At 42.1% G+C, this 17,790-nt stretch overlaps 1 protein-coding gene across 2 annotated transcripts in view; it reads right to left on the minus strand.

Moving 5' to 3' along the window:
• LOC120537890 (casein kinase I) overlaps positions 1-17,790 on the minus strand; it is a 169,115-nt gene that overhangs the window by 26,884 nt on the left and 124,441 nt on the right. For both annotated transcript variants that reach the window (XM_039767147.1, XM_039767148.1), the window contains exons 5-7: positions 13,573-13,807; positions 8,383-8,468; positions 2,393-2,477 (exon numbers count right to left, since the gene is read on the minus strand). In XM_039767147.1, coding sequence (XP_039623081.1) covers positions 2,393-2,477; positions 8,383-8,468; positions 13,573-13,807 — 406 coding nt within the window. The remainder of the gene's footprint in view (positions 1-2,392; positions 2,478-8,382; positions 8,469-13,572; positions 13,808-17,790) is intronic.

A 17,790-nucleotide genomic window follows, 5' to 3' on the forward strand; every position in this document is an offset into this window, starting at 1 on the left:
CTGGGTGGTAGGGGGACAACGCGTCTGGGAGTGGAGGATTGGTTTATTGATTTATTATTAGAGTATTGTGATTATTTATGAGTAGTGTGGAGTGGAGGGTGCTTAGTGCATGTAATTATTATAATAAAAATAATTATTGTTGGACTTTTTACCTGGTGTTTGGCGTGGTACCCGAGGGTTCAAGGGAGCATTACTGCCCCCTACTGCGACAATGGGGATCACTTAGTTGCCCCAAAACTTCATGACTTATATTTTTCATGATTTATAATTTTTCTACACTGGGTAAGACACAATGCAGAGCACACCAGCTTTTAGTTTACACGCACGCACGCACATCACCTATTAAAACGGACACAAGCGGCCTGAGCAAAAGAGAGAGTGAGTTACACGTACACATACAGAAGATATTCAGACCCCTTCACATTTCACACTTTTAGTTATGTTGCAGTCTTGTACAAACATTTTTAACCTTTTAAACTGCGTCCTCCCCAGCGCTTCAGCACTATAGCCTTTTTAAAAGCAAAATTTTATCATATGATGCTAAGGGGATGATAATCCACAATGTCAATGAGCTCCGGGCTTGGAGGCCCACAGTGGCTGCAGGCTCCTAATCACTGACCAGATTTCACTGCTAATTAAATTCCTTTTCCCTTCATTTTAATGGCTCTGATTTGAAGGACTCAGTCCTCTGAATTGATTCTTTTCTTCATTAAATGACAGTCAGACAGAAATGAGACGTGAAACAAGCCAACAGATGACCAGCTAACTTGAGGCTTCAAACACCAGCCAATTTAACTCCAATCACGTTCTTAATGAAAAGCCGATTATTCTTGCTGATAATTAAATCCATTATTTCATTCCATAGCCTGTTGCTGCCCTCACTCTGCCAAAGCTGTGGATTTTCTGTTATTTCTAAGAACACCATCAAAATGTTTTGGTGACCTGAGAGACCAACCTTACTGAGACCTTCAACTTTCTTTATTTTCAGGTTTTGTGTGATGGGCACAGATGAGCTGCTCATGTGGCGGCTTGTTTTGTGTCTCATTATTATTTGGCTGCTAATTAAGGAAAAAGAAACAACAAAGGGGCCCCAAGTCAAGTTAATTAAAATTAAGGTAAAATAAGGTAAACAGCAGTAAAAACTGGACACTAGTGAAGATGGCCAGAATGAAAGCCTGCAGCCACTGTGGTCCTCCAGGACCGGAGTTCGACACCCGTGCTATAGAACAAGCTGGTATCATAAACGGTCTGGCAGTTTTCATCATTGTGCACTGCCCACTGTACAGACTGAACAACAAAACTGTACTTATTATGTGCGTAAAGTCTAGTATAGCAAAGGCCAGACTTCTGGCCAGCCGGGGTGTGATGGCAGTGAGGTTTAGTGGCCTCTGCCTGCTGTAGAGGATCGCACGATTTAGAAGGCAGCGTTACAGAAGTGTAAAGTAACAGGTATGTGTAGGCCGTTATAACCCTGCTGGCCTGAATAACGGTAGATAAGTGAGCTTAATACCAGCCTTTGGCCTATGTAGCTGGCCTGAAAACCGGCCTAGCAGGGTCAAAGGGTTAAATTAAAGATTTTCACATCATCATGCAACTTTTAATACCCCAGAATGACAAAGCAAAAACAAGATTTTACAAATTATTGTACATGTATTAAATATTAAACTCTTATGTATCACACTGAGACAAGTATTTAGGCCCTTCGCTTTGGCTCACGCACATCCCCTTCTACTGACCATCACTGAGATGTTTCCATACCTTGTTTGGAGTCCACCTTTGGTCAATTTAATGGATTAGTTAAAGGCACAAACCTGTCAACAGAATGTCCCACAGCTGAGCCAAAGCCAAGCCATGCGGTTGAAGGAGCTGGCAAAGATTTGGGGAGGGCTACACAATAATCTGCAGCTTTTAAGGTTCACAAGAACACAGTGACCTCCATAATTCTGAAATGGATGAAGTTTAGAACAACCACAGCTCTTCCAAGTAATCACTGCAGACCACAGCGTTAACGTTTGCAGTGCACCATGCAATGTGGATTCGTAAAAACAGTGCTACTGTTTGGGATGTGCCATCTGTCGGAGTGACAAATGCAATGCATGTTATTGCAATAAATGTTTGTGGTTTGCCATCTTTTGGAATTACAGAGACATAACAACCAGACGGACATACAGACAACACTCTTATTAAGGTGGACTAAAGTGGTCATGTAGCACGGGTGGGATTCTGCATTAACAGGGAAATGAACAAGCCAGCTCAACCACTACTTAGAAGACCTCATTCAAACAAAGACCCACTGAACAAAATCAGGGACAACCTGTGTGATCGCAGAGCCAACTTTAGATACAAGTTATGTCAATTTTGTTTAATCACTTTGTAGGCATCTCAAACTCACCAGGAAAGTTCTCACATAGAACTTCGATTGGCGTCGCTCGTTTAGTATCCCCAATCTTCTGATACCTCTCTTTCAACGTGTCAGCCTGAAGAAAAAAAAAGGACGAAATAAATATTTTTAAGCAACCCAGCAAAAATGTAATGGGAATCACGTGCACAAAAGGCAACAGTCCTTGAAGCCTAACTAGTTGGCTTTTACTTTTACACAAGCAAAAAATTAAGAAGCTCTAAAGATAACTTTAAATTTCAGATTGCAGGTCTAACTTTGGTACTTTTTAAATCATGCTATACATTAACTTGAAACCGGGGCAGTGGAGTCGGAATTATTGGGTTATAGAAGTCGCTAAAATTTTTCCAACTCTGAATGTAAACTGTTCTATAATGTGTTAAAATATCCAATCTCACTTCTACGTTAACCGCCATTCTTATTCTTCTTTGCCGTGTAGTGGGTGCGGCAACATGCTGTACCAGTGCATGCTCCCCAACTTGACTTGACTCTTATTCAATTAAGCAATTTTTTCTTCAAGCCTCTTGGTAATAGCAAAGCTTCTTTTTAATTTTGTAATTGTTATATGATTATATAAAAACGCCACAGTGGCATTGCCTACAGCCTTTAAACCCGAACTTTAGCGGGTTAGGGTGCTAAAAGTAGCCTGATGATTGACAATGGCAGCGATGCCGTGCATCTTGCATGTTATGTGCTTTCAATTAAAATAGTAAATACAGGTAAAATTCCATTACAACGAACTCCCAGGGACCTAAAAAATATTTCGTTAAAACGAAAATTTAATTGTAATGAGATTCTGTATTTGTTACTATAGTGCTTTCTTTGACTTGCACCCAGGTGTCTGCAATCATTTCAGTAGCTTCTTTTGTGTTCACTTTAATCTCCTCCTGCCTACAAGTTACGCTGACGAGAATTTTTCTACACTTTCCCGAAGTGCGATTGCAGCGTCTGTGGAATATTGTTTGTCTGTTGCCAGGACAGGGGAATAGGAGGCTCATAGCACTGCAGTGAAGTGAAGTGAAACAGAAGCAAATCATAAAAGATCGGGTCGCACTATAACTCCCTGTCTTGCATCCCAGAACATGAGGCTGAGTCTCAGTACTTTAAGAAGGCCAACTTTATTCAGCTTAAAACAGGAACGGCACACTTGTTTATTGTAGCGTGATCTGACACTCTGCTATACACAGACACAACAGTCAGGCTGCATCACCCATCGATTAGCTTTTCTGTTTGCTTTGGCGGAGAGACGCAGCATATCTTTGAGCCAGCTGTTGCCCCGGCAACAGTTAAACAGTCTTCCATAGACGCGGAGATTGCACTTCAGGACGCTCTTCAGCGTGTCGTCCAGTTAGGGGAGGTCCCAAGAGAGTTTGCAAACCTCACATTTTCTTGAATGAGTGCCGCATTAATAGGAATGTTTCTTGAACGAGCGTCCCTGAACCACATAAAAACTGCTTTTTCGACGTCTTCAAATGTAGCAGTTCACATAAGTTTGCAGCCCGTGATTTTTTTTCTTTTTTGGCTCGGTCTTTCAAGAAAGTTGACAGCGTCGATGGTGAAATTCCAAATTCACTGGCAACTTTTTTCTTTTTGCCGCAATTGACAGCTGCACAAAAGTTTTTTTTCTAATATGAACTGTTATCGTTTTTTCGTGTCTGCCGTTTCCATAGGAGGGTGACAATGAGTTAAATTCCAATGGATGTATTTTAAATGTTGACGAGCAATAAGCAAAAGGTATCACTGAAAACAGCTGGAAACAAAAAGGGCAAAAAAAAAAAAAAAAAAAAAACAGTACAAGGAAAGTTCGAAGAAAGAAAAAATGACAATTTTTGGCTTTGGGGATCGTTGTGCACAACTGAGCTGCGGCCACAGACCTAACTGCTCTGCGGATGATTCATTCAGGCATTTCAAGGGCACTTCGTTGTAATGAAAGTATCTGCTGAATGTACTTCATAGTAACGAGATTTCTATAGACTCGTGTCATATGGGGAAACAGTCGTGACCATAAAAATACTTCGTGGTAATGAAAATTTTGTTGTAAAGATATTCGTTATAACTGAACTTTACCTGTATACGAGTCTAATTACAAAGAGAGCAGTCAGAGTTAGTGTCAGTGGTACCATAAACTGTGGAATCAGAGTCACAGGTGTTGTGCACTGACTCCACGGCTGTGTTTGCCACAAGCCATTGTTTTCTTAGGTGAAGCATTTTCATGAATAAATAAAAAAAAATCTATTGTACCTATAGTTGCAGTTTAAACAGAGGTCTTGTAGGAACAAGTCAAGTTGGGGAGCCTGCACTTGTACAGCATGTTGCCACTCCTACTACACAACAACACAACTCGGGATCCCGGTTTGCACCCCCCCAGGCAGACACGCAGTCCAGTCCCACCCTCCGGAAATGACCCTCTATCTGCTACAGCCAGCTTGGGTCCCCAACAATGAGGATCTTACAAGCTGGATCACCCTTGGGGAAACGCGCCACATGGCCGTAGTGCCATAACTAAAGCTCCCTCACAATGCAGGTCATGTGCCTCATTCGGGACTCCATGAGCAACACAAAGTCACACCAACAGTACCCAAGGATTTTCCAGAGAGACTCAATACCGAAGGAGTCCAGTGTTCATCTCCGGTCACTGGATAGCGGCCATGTCTCGCAACCATATAGCAAGACAGGAAGCACCAGGACCAGACCTGGACCTTCATCCATTTGCAGAGATACAGCAGCACCACACACCCTTTCCAGCGACCTCATGACCCCCCCCATGCTCTCCCAATCTGTCTACTGATTTCACAGGAAGAGACACCAGAGTCATGAATGTCACTGCCGAGGTAAGTAAACCTCTCGACACTCTCACCGTAGACAGACACACTGCTGATGGCCGTGCCTAAGAGGTCATTAAAGGCCTGGCTCTTTAGTTTTAATCACGACCCTCACAAGCCCAGAAACTCAGACTCCTCACTCAGTCTCTCAAGACCCCCAATCAGAGCCTCCATTGACTCCGCGAAGATCACAGCATTGTCAGCAAAGTCAAGATCAATGAATCTTTCTTCGCCAACTGATACCCCACAGCCGCTGGACCCCATGACCTTGCCCAACACCCAGTCCATACAAGCACTGAACAGAGTAGGAGCAGAACTGACCTCTGATGAACCCCAGAACCAACTGGGAAAAATGCAGAGGTCCTGCCTTGACTCAACAGTGCAAAAATGAAAACAGGTTTTAACACTTACTGAATATATCCATTTTCAAACAAAAAGTCGATTAGATAAAATTTGCCAATCCCATGGGGAGATTCAAATGCATGCAGCAGCAGAAACATAAAAAACAAGGATATAGACTCATGTGACAAATAATACATACATTCAATCAATCAATCAATCCAACTAAACTTAACAAGGACATTAGGTGGAAGCATTGAATTGCCTGATAACAGTGGGCAGAAAAGACCCCCAAAGGTGCTTCTTAGCACATCGCTGTGGTTAAAAGAGCTCCAAGACAGCGCCACTTGGAGGGGATTTTTCATGATGGCATCCAATCTGCTGTCATCTCCTTTTTCACAACAGCTTCCAGTGTGTCCAGGGTTCGCCCAGTGATGGATGGCGCAGGCTTTACCTGATACTCTTGCTCATGCATTGTGCTTCTTTTGAGCTCAAGTTGCTTCTCCAGGAGACCACAGCACAGAACACCACACTGGCTTACTATGGACTGGTAGAACATTTCCAGCAGCTTGCTGCACACATCAAAAGAATGGAGTCTCCTTAGCAAGTACAGTCTGCTCTGGCCCGTCTTGTACAGTGTTCTGGAGTACTGGTCGGCGTCTTGAGATCGCACAAATGTTGCAAAACAGGATATTCATGTTGTTTTTTTGGAATAAAAAATATATATTTTATATACCGTACTATGGGGGTGTGCCCCCTGGCTGTCTAACATTTCCCAACTCCCCACTCGCTATCAGTCCATTGGTATATTCCAACACAGTCAAAATTCTGACCCCAACATTTATTTATAGTTATAGCAAATGCAAAAACTATTAGAAATTTGTATTTATACAATATGAATGGTAATCTGCTTGCTGGAGTATCAACAACAAGATTTATTTCTATAGCACATTTTCATACAAATGGAGTGCTTTACGGGATAATATAAAAATACGATCAGGCAATACAAAGTAACAAAGAATAAAGTAACGTCCGATGGCCAGGGGGACAAAAAAAGCAAAACTCTACAGCAACGGTGTTGAACTCTGGGCCTGGAGGGCCACAGTGGCTGTAGGTTTTCATTCTGACCCTTTTCACTGCTAATTAACTTATTTTCCCTTCATTTTAATAGTCTTGTTTTTAAGGATTCAGTCCTCCGAATTGATTCTTTTCTCCATTAAATGACAGCCAAACAGAAATGAGATGTGAAACAAGCCGACAGGTGACCAGCTAACCTGGGATTTCAAACTCCAACCAATCCCTTAATGAGAAGCTGATTCTTGTAGTTAATTAAACCAGTTATTTAATTCCACAGCTTGTTGCTGCTCTCATTCTTCTACAGCAGACATTTCTAAAACTGTTGATTTTATCCTGTTTTTTCTAAGAATACAGACAAAATGTTTTGGTGACCTGAGAGATCAACCTTACTGAGACTTTCACCTTTCTTTATTTTCTGGTATTGTGTGACGAGCACAGGTGAGCTGGTCAGGTGGCAGCTTGTTTTGTGTCTCATTATTGTTTGGCTGCTAATTAAGGAAAAAGAAACAACTAAGGGGCCCGAGTCAAGCTCATTAAAACAAAGGCAAAGGATGTCAATTAGCAGCAAAAATGGCTCACCAATGGTGAAGAATGTTAGAACAAAAACCTGCAGCTACTGCGGCCCTCCAGGAGTCGAGTTCGACATCTGGGATCTAACTTAATACGCGAACAGAATACGACTACTCCTGTATGATCACCAATTGTGATTTTGCCGGTAACTGTATGTTTATGCAATTTTACAATTTGTAAGTGTGTGCCATTACATGGGCTTTATTTGTTGGCTGCTAACACACAACCAAACTACTAGTGTTCTTAGTGGTGCGGATTTATATAAAGGTATTATGTTTGACATATGCATGTTACATTGGTTATACTGACTGGCGAGTATCATTATTGTATTCTCCTAGTGAAAGAGAAAGAAAGTGAGATATAGATGGGATATTATATGACATACAATTTTGAAGGAAAATGAGAGTTGTAAGAAAGCAACACATGAAAACGTTGCACAATTTCACTAATCTTTTTATATAGGGAGAGAGTAGATACACACACACACCTTACCTATCACATTTTATTATTATAAAACATTGACTCACACTGGATTTAATTTGACACTGGTCCGTAGAAAGAGACTCTAAGGTCAAAATGGAAACAGATCTCTGCAAGGTGGTCTAAATGAATAACAATGTTTAGTGTTTTACAAATGTAATTCATTTAGACCACTCTGCAGAAATATGCTTCCATTTTTTGACATCATAGAGTGTTTTTCTGTTGATCAGTTATCAAAAAAGCCAAATGAAATCCTCTTTGATTCAATGTTGTATAACAAAAAAATGGGAAAACTTTTAAAGGGGTGAAGACTTTTTATAGACCTGCAAGTCATTTCTGTGGTCTGCAACAAAGAGACATTAATCTGCATTGTGGTGAAATGTATGTGAACGCGCTCACATTCTCTATCTGGATTCTTGTTTGCCATGTGCAGCACTTTGTGATGGTGTACTGTGTGAATGGTAAAATATAAAACAAAAATGGACTGCGGTGGGCTGGCGCCCTGCCCGGGGTTTGTTTCCTGCCTTATGCCCTTTGCTGGCTGGGATTGGCTCCAGCAGACCCCTGTGACCCTATGTTAGGATATAGCGGGTTGGAAAATAACTGACTGGCAGGCTTTATTGAAAAGGGATTCCACTGCAAAAAGAGTTATTCACATGTGCTCCTGGATAACTACGATGAACAACTGTCACCCACCTTTAAACCTTGCCAAGGAAGGCTACCACGAAGGAAATACATAAACATGTGTCCTAATGCTTCCAAGTCATCTCTTCGGCTTTGTTCTGTTGAAACAAAAAAAACACAAAGTGTTGTATAAAATCTGTCTTGTGAAGGACAACATCGTTCACTTTTTCTGACTAGTAATCTATCCCACAATTCCACTCAATGCAACTATAAAGAGTGCTCGACGATATACTGTGACATACAAGAACAGGGAGAAGGCGCAGATTCAGAACACCTTGAAAGTGGGGGTAAAAACAAAGTACAATGGAGCCTGGACACCATTAATGAAGGTGAATACAAAATCCTGTTTTCAACATCAGTTTAGGGGAAATACACACACACAGCATACTGTGTGCGAGTGTGAGAGTGTGTGTGTATATACAGTGGGTACGGAAAGTATTCAGACCCCCTTCAAATTTTTCACTCTTTGTTATATTGCAGCCATTTGCTAAAATCATTTAAATTAATTTTTTTCCTCATTAATGTACACACAGCACCCCATATTGACAGACAAAAAAAAAAGGATTTTTGAAATTGTTGCAGATTTTTTAAAAAAGAAAAACTGAAATCTCACCTGGTCCTAAGTATTCAGACCCTTTGGTGTGACACTCGTATATTTAACTCCGGTGCTTTCCATTTCTTCTGATCATCCTTGAGATCACCTTCATTTGAGTCCAGCTGTGTTTGATTATACTGATTGGACTTGATTAGGAAAGCCACACACCTGTCTGTCTATATAAGACCTTACAGCTCACAATGCATGTCAGAGCAAATGAGAATCATGAGGTCAAAGGAACTGCCTGAAGAGCTCAGAGACAGAATTGTGGCAAGGCACAGATCTGGCCAAGGTTACAAAAAATTTCTGCTGCACTTAAGGTTCCCAAGAGCACAGTGGCCTCCATAATCCTTAAATGGAAGACGTTTTTGACGACCAGAACCCTTCCTAGAGCTGGCCGTCCGGCCAAGCTGAGCTCCCGGGGGAGAAGAGCCTTGGTGAGAGAGGTAAAGAAGAACCCAAAGATCACTTTGGCTGAGCTCCAGAGATGCAGTCAGGAGATGGGAGAAAGTTGTAGAAAGTCAACCATCACTGCAGCCCTCCACCAGTCAGGGCTTTATGGCAGAGTGGCCTGTCGGAAGCCTCTCCTCAGTGCAAGACACATGACAGCCCGCATGGAGTTTGCTAAAAGACACCTGAAGGACTCTGAGATGGTGAGAAATAAGATTCTCTGGTCTGATGAGACCAAGATAGAACTTTTGGCCTTAATTCTAAGCGGTATGTGTGGAGACAACCAGGCACTGCTCATCACTTTTCCAATGCAGTCCCCACAGTGAAGCATGGCAGTGCTGTGAGGGTGTTTTTCAGCTGCAGGGACAGGACGACTGGTTGCAATCGAGGGAAAGATGAATGCGGCCAAGTACAGGGATATCCTGGACAAAAACCTTCTCCAGAGTGCTAAGGACCTCAGACTGGGCCAAGGTTTACCTTCCAACAAGACAATGACCCTAAGCACACAGCTAAAATAACGAAGGAGTGGCTTCACAACAACTCTGTGACTGTTCTTGAATGGCCCAGCCAGAGCCCTGACTTAAACCCAATTGAGCATCTCTGGAGAGACCTAAAATGGCCGTCCACCAACGTTTACCATCCAACCTGACAGAACTGGAGAGGATCTGCAAGGAGGAATGGCAGAGGATCCCCAAATCCAGGTGTGAAAAACTTGTTGCATCTTTTCCCAAGAAGACTCATGGCTGTATTAGCTCAAAAGGGGCTTCTACTAAATACTGAGCAAAGGGTCTGAATACTTAGGACCAGGTGATATTTCAGTTTTTCTTTTTTAATAAATCTGCAACAATTTCAAAAATTCTTTTTTTGTCTGTCAATATGGGGTGCTGTGTGTACATTAATGAGGAAAAAATTAATTTAAATGATTTTAGCAAATGGCTGCAATATAACAAAGAGTGAAAAATTGAAGGGGGTCTGAATACTTTCCGTACCCACTGTATATCTATTATTATTATACACACACACACACACACACACACACACACATATATATATATATATATATATATATATATATATATGTATGTAAAAAAATCCTAAGCCTAAAAGTGCCACGATGACATTTTCTGTCACGTTTTAAATCAGGCTTATTTTAAAACCTACATATATATGTTTGAAAAGTGAGAAAAGCGCTATATACAGGCAGTCCCTGGGTTACGTACGAGATAGAGACTGTAGTTTTGTACATAAGTTGAATTTGTATGTAAGTCGGAACAGGTACATTATTATAATAAATGCTATTGTTGACCGACTGTAACCAAGTGCTCTGCCAATGAATGATGGAGTTTCACGTCTCTCCGACCTTTTTATTATTTCTACTTTATTTTCAATGGTGAAGGTTTTTCTCTTCTTTACCGTATCACCAGCACTTGCATCAGATTTGTGTTTCAGAGACATTCTTGAAGGGTGAAGACAAAAGGTTACGATGAGCTCTTCTGCACAGAACTGCACGTTATCACAGCAGGAAGGTACCAACATGTCTGATGTATAGGGTGGTCCAGATCTAATTATGCCATTTTCATTATGCTATAACTTATTCAGTTTATTACGTAGAAAATCACACGGAAAATCCCAGACCATCGAGAAGTGTGCAAACTGACGACATGAAGAACTGTCTTCGCGCCGAACTAGAATTGTCCCTGCATAAATCAAAGTCATCCAGATGATCTGCATCTGCATAATTAGATCTGGGCCACCCTGAACTGACAAGAGACAACTTCCTGCTATGTGCGTAACAGTACAAGCAGGCTTGCTATTGAGAATGAATGGGGGCAGCGAGGCGGTGGTTCACCAGCCCACCTCATAGTCACCTCCACTACAGTATGCTGCTTGCAATTTACTTGTAAATGCAAAAAAATTATGTTTGGTATCATTCTGTTCAGAATTTATTGAGCTTTAATGTGATATTGTTAGATTTTCAGCTTCTTATTCCATTTCTAAATTATAAACAAAAAAAATATCAAGAACTCACGTCTCGTGAGATGGGACTTTGTGCCAAGAGATTTAACCAGCTCAGCCCCCCGCCCCCCCACAATGCGAATGGCAGAGACGCGAAGTGGCTGGCGAGCGAATGGAGCGGGGGAACCCCTAATATATACATATACACACAGGCAGGCCTCAGATTATGAATAAGTTCCATTTCTTTGGCTGCCTGATTCTGTATGTAAATCGGCCCTGAAAATGTCCATTCATGGCAGAATCATTAAAAAGGCCTAATGCTTTATTACCAATTTTCATAACAAATTTCCAACTTAACACTGATATAAATTCATACAGAAGCAATATTACTGTCCTTGTAAGTATAAGACACAAACAATTTAAGCAAATTTAAACTAAAATGAAACACAGGTATGTGCTACATGTCAACCTTATGCTGAAACATCCTACAGTTCTCGATAACAACAGAGGACCTCGAAAAGGCATAATGAGGGCGCAAAAACCCACCACTAACTGATGATTGATCCCTCAGCAGAGATGTGTAATTCTATAAGCCGAGACCAACATAAACCACATCCATAACCATCTCTCGCTCTCTCTCTCTCTGCTTGCACAGTCATGTGAAAAAATAAGTACACCCCATGAAATGTTTTTTTTTTTCTCTTTTTTACATATGTGAACATATCAAGGTCTGATCTTCATTTAAACAGTACCTACAGATAAATGTGATATTATATAACAATGCCACATTGTGTAGTCCATTGTATAAGTTAAATAAACATAAGTTCATATTGGCTGCATCACGGCATGAGTAGCTTACCATCACAGAATCCATTATGGATTCTTTACTGGACCACATGATAATGCTTGAGGATAATGTTAGACCATCCATCACATAACTGAAGCTCAACCAAAAGTGAACCTTCATAATAATAATTAACAATTCTTTGCAGTTATATAGCGCTTTTCTCACTACTCAAAGTGCTCAGCTATTGCAGGTTAAGGGTCTTGCTCAAGGGCCCAACAGAGCAGAGTCCCTATTATCATTTGCGGGATTCGAAATGGCAACCCTCCGACCGCCAGTGCAGATCCCTGGACTCAGAGCCATGTCAGTGACCCAAAACATATCAGTAAATCCATCAAGGAATTGCTGCATTTACTTTTTCCATAGATAGAAATGTGCGATGGTGGTGGGATTGTTGCCCGCTGGTTGGCAAAGTGTTTTTATAGAGCAGATGTAGTGCCACGCATAGGAAGAGATGCTTTTGAGGAGAGTCCAGACTGCCCCAGGACTCACCCCACTGCAAAGCTAAAAGTGTGGACAGGTAGGCAAAGATTAATTTTATCAGTGCTCTATTCTTCCACTAATCCTCTGTTCTTTCATTTACAGGAGCAGAGCCTTTAGATTGTTAATGGCATCACCTAATCACACTACCTGCATTCAGGGGGTGTCACTGGGCTTGGGGGAGAGCAGGCCTGACTGCCCATGAATATTATGCTCCGCTCTCCCTGCAGGATGGGAGTAGCAGATAAACATAGTGACCTTTATTTTTCACCATTGAGAAAATCGGGGACAGTTTTGCCACGTGTCACTACATTAGGGATCAGGGCCTGAGATCAACCAGAAGTAAGGGTACAACCATGTGGAGTTCGACACCGCCATGGTTGTTCATGCATGTAGTGTTCCCTGCTCTTCAGGTCCACAATGGGATGTTTCCCACGTTTTCACAGATGGCCTGGCAGATGAAAGCACTGTGATTCTTGCAGCCAGGTGTCACTTCAAGGCTATGACAAGCTGCAAGATACTACTCAGTAAAGCCTGAATCAGTCAGGGCCATCAATGAAAACAGCAGATATGCCACTTGATGGGCCGAACTAAACTGCATTACACCTGAGGGCTGTTTTCTGCTAAGGTAAGCCCTTCAGTGGAGCTTCACTGCCAAGCATCCTAGAAGTAAATGAACATTTCACTACCCGAGAATAAACCCAAATGTGCCCCACATGTCAAAGTGAAGACTACAGCCTACATAAAATGAGTAACTGACATTTTTGGTAAGCAGTACTTGCTGAGCCTCAGGAGGCAGACAATGAATGGACTCAGTCATCAGCCAGGTGGTCAGGTGTACTGCTATTCTGCTCCACACACGTCAGGGAATGCTCACCTTTTCCTAAGTGAGTGTTAATGCTCATGTATCTCGCTGTGCCCGTCAAGCTTTTGTGCTCCCGGTACGGGATGTGTTTTTTGGTCTCGGGGTCAATGTATTCTTTGGCGAGTCCGAAGTCAATGATGTGGATTGTGTGCTGCCTTTTGCTTCCCGGCCGTCCCACCAAGAAATTTTCTGGCTTGACATCTCTGTAGATCAAACTTTTGGTATGTACGTACTCCATCCGCGTTATCTGAAAAAGACAAGGAAAAACACAAATTTATAGAATGAAACTGTGGAAGAGGCAATGGATTATTGCCTCTGGCTCTTTTTCATATAGAAGGTGGTTACTTTCAAATCAAATCAAACTGAATTTTATTTGTCACATACAAATTACACATAGAGTACAATATGAAGTGAAATGCTTAGTTGCTAAACTTAACTGACTGTGCATCTAAAAAGAATTTAAGTTTATTTCTTGCATAGCCCAAAATCACACAAGGAATGACTCAATGGGCTTTAACAGGCCCTATTAACAGTAACAAAAATGTACAACTTTACAAATATCAATAAAAATCATTCATAGAATGATTAAAATATTTGATAACTAAAAACATAACCTAACAACTTAAAGAACTTAGTGTAAGAGAGTTAACAACATGGCATCAAGTAGTTTGAGACACTCTGCTTATTCAAACTGCATAAGGACGGTGAACAGAAGCTCCTCTTCAGTCTCTCTGAACTGGAATTCATTTCTCCGACCACAGCACAGAAAATGGCCATTGTTGGGATGGCTGGAGTCAGACAAGTAAAGAATTATTGCATACTGTAATGATTCAATAAATAATTACAAATAAATAATAGGTAAGTGAAAAGACAGCAACAATTGGAAATAAATAATAACAGTAAAACTGATCTTGACTTTGCTGACGAGTCAATGGAGGCTCTGATTGGGGCACTCGAGAGGCTGAGTAAGGAGTCGGAGTGTCTGAGTTTGCGATGGTCCTGATAAAAACCAACATCCAGGTCTTTATTGACCTCTTGGGCACGGCCATCAGCAGTGTGTCTGTCTGCAGAGAAAGTGTCGACCTCGTCATTGAAAGGTTTACTTACCTTGGCATTGACATTCATGACTCTGGTGACTCTTCCTGTGAAGTCAGTAGACGGATTGGGAGAGCATGAGGGGTCATGAGGTCGCTGGAAAGGGTTGTGTGGTGCTCCCGATGTCTATACAAAAGGACGAAGGTCCAAGTCTTTAGAGTCCTGGTGCTTCCTGTCTTACTATATGATTGTGAGACATGGACGCTATCCAGTGACGAGAGATGAAGACTGGACTCCTTTGGTATTGTGTCTTTCCGGAAAATCCTTGGGTACCGTTGGTTTGACTTTGTGTTGCTCATGGAGTCCCGAATGAGGCACATGACCTGCATTGTGAGGGAGTGTCAGTTACGGTACTACGGCCATGTGTTTCTCAGAGGGTGATCCGGCTCATAAGATCCTCATTGTTGGGGACCCAAGTGTCTGGACCAGGCCAAGGGGTTGTCCACGTAACACCTGGCTGCGGCAGATAGAGGGTCATTTCTGGAGGGTAGGACTGGACCGCGTGTCTGCCTGGGGGGGGGTTGCCATCCGGGATCCCGAGTTGTTTTGCCGTGTAGTGGGTCCCGCAACACACTGTACCAATGCATGCTCCCCAACTTGAGTAAAACTAATAATGAACAACAGTAGTGACAGGTGTAACAAATGGACTACATAGGAAGAAATTACTAGGGGCAGATCTGAGGGGGGGTGGGGTGGGGGGGCATTAGCACAGAGTTCAGGGTACAGACCACCAAGGGACAGAAGCTGTTGTAGTAACTGACAGAACTGGTTCAGACGCTACAGTACATTCTGCCAAATAGAAGTGAGCCAAAGAGACTGTGGGTGGGATGGCAGTGGTCCTTTACAACGCTTTACAAAATAGGACCCAATGACCTCTTCGGCAGTGTCACTATTTGCTGTAGGACCTTATGGTCAGAGACACTGCAGTTCCCAAACCAGACGGTGATACAGCTGGTCAATGGCGCCCCTTGTAGAATGTGGTGAGCATGACGGTTTGGCAGAAATTGAGATGCTGCTGCGCCTTCTCAGCTATGGAGGTGTTGATAATTGACCAGATAAGGTGAGCTGACATGGGCACACCAAGGAATTTGGTGCTCAGCTCCTTGATGTGCCTTGGGGTGTGGACGCCATGGGCCCTTCCTGAAGTCGCCAGTCACCTCATTTGTTCATCCACATTAACAGTCTGATTGTTGCTTTTGCTCCAGTCTCCTAAACAGCGTCCTCTCCACTCTGTAAGCCGACTCATCTCCATTGCTGACGAGACCCACACTGTACCATTGTGTCATACATAAACTTAATGAGGGTGTTAGGGTTGTGTGGAATCGTATACAGCCGTGAGTCAGCAGAGCGAACAGAAGTGGGCTGAGCACACAGCCCTGGGGGGCACCATTGCTCAGCATGATCATATGGGAGATGGTATTGTTAATTGTTCATTAGGCATTGGCATTTTTTCTGATTCTCTAAAACTGCTGTAGTTAAAACACCACTTTAGAAAAATGGTCTTCACATTTCTGTCTTGAGCAATTTTTGACCTCTCTCTAACCTGTCTTTTTAACTATTAAATGACTATTTGAATAAAAGCTCTTTTCTGTATACATATTGTTGTGTCTTGGTAGAGTAATATATTCCTCTGCTTCCCCTTTTGTATTATTAATATGTAGCCTTTGTCAGAGGGCCTCAAATTTCCCAGATGTACCACAGTTTTTAACGTACTGCACCATAGAACTTCTCCCCACCTTTCCCTTCTACAGTTATAACCTCAGGCAATTAGGTGTAGTAAAAGACAAGCAGGAGTTAAGTTACAACTTTAAATAATCGATACTGATAATAGTCATAAATAATAACAATATGCAAAGTACAAGTATGGCAACCATACAACCTGATAAATGCTGATGTGTAGTGTCAGGTGGCACACAGACTTGTTAGTTACTTAAAATGTCTCCAGTTAAGGCCTCATTTGGTGGTCAGCTTTCTTCAGAATGGGCCGCATGCCTGTCTCAATATGGCTGCCAAGCTGCGCTCTTCATTGTGTTGTCCTTTTCAGTTCATGGTGTGTGTGATGGTCTTACATCAGTTTGGTATATGAGAGAGAGAGAGGGTGAGGTAAAGCAAGCAAATTTATATGTTTTCACGATGACCTGCGGTACCATGAAGTTTGTGCAAGATGGCTACCCAAACAGCTTACAGCTCTGCACAAGCCAACATCCTTTGGTGAATTTCAGCAGGTCTCTGCACAAAGAGATCTCAGTATGGCAAGTTGTTCAACAATGGTGCATCGCGCAGCGGAGTGTCCAATATTCAACTTGCCTAACAGCAGAGAACTGCACTCTGTGTGTGAGAAACTACCCACAAGCCATTGCAAAGGTGTTGTATTGAGTCTGCCTTTATCTGTTGTGGTTACCGTGTAATTTTTATATTGCCTTTACTTTGTGCTTGTAGCTATGGACGACGACCACCTGCAGTCTCCATTCACACTTTGTGTACGGCGCATTGATCAGGCTGCCTCAAGTACACACCTTTTGTACATTTTGAACAACATTCTTAGTGGCTCAAGTTCTACTGTTGTCTTTAATGGCATAGTTGTGTGATTCTTGTTGCTGGCTTATCACTGAGGAGCTCCTTTCTGTGGTCTGTGGTGTAATGTATGGTGTGCCACAGGGATCGGTTATTATTGTGCATCTCTATGCTCCCATTAGGCCTGATCAATTTAAAACATAAAGGGAATTACCACAGCTATGCAGACACCACACAGACTTATTTATCAACCGTGCCAGATGACCCCAAGGCTATAAATTCCCTGACCCAGTGTCTTGATGGCATCATCAAATGGATCATATCCTTAAAAAAACGGAAATTTTAATTATTGGCAGTGAACAAAAAAAAAATTGAGGACCTTGAAAATAAACAAAGCCATCTGTCTTTACAAAAGAAGGCCAGGAGTAAGGAATCTTGGTGTCATTTGAGACTTGGAGCTGAACTTCAAATCACACATTAAGCAGACTACTAAGACTGCATTGCTTCATGTCATTGCACAAGCTCCATCTTTTAAATCACTGCAAGATGCTGAAAAGTCAATACACGCTGTTGTCATTAGTAGCTGTCGAGATCGGGGTTTGTCAACCAGCAGCTCACCGC

The sequence above is a fragment of the Polypterus senegalus genome, chromosome 10 (genome assembly GCF_016835505.1).
Source record: "Polypterus senegalus isolate Bchr_013 chromosome 10, ASM1683550v1, whole genome shotgun sequence".
Taxonomy (NCBI): domain Eukaryota; kingdom Metazoa; phylum Chordata; class Cladistia; order Polypteriformes; family Polypteridae; genus Polypterus; species Polypterus senegalus.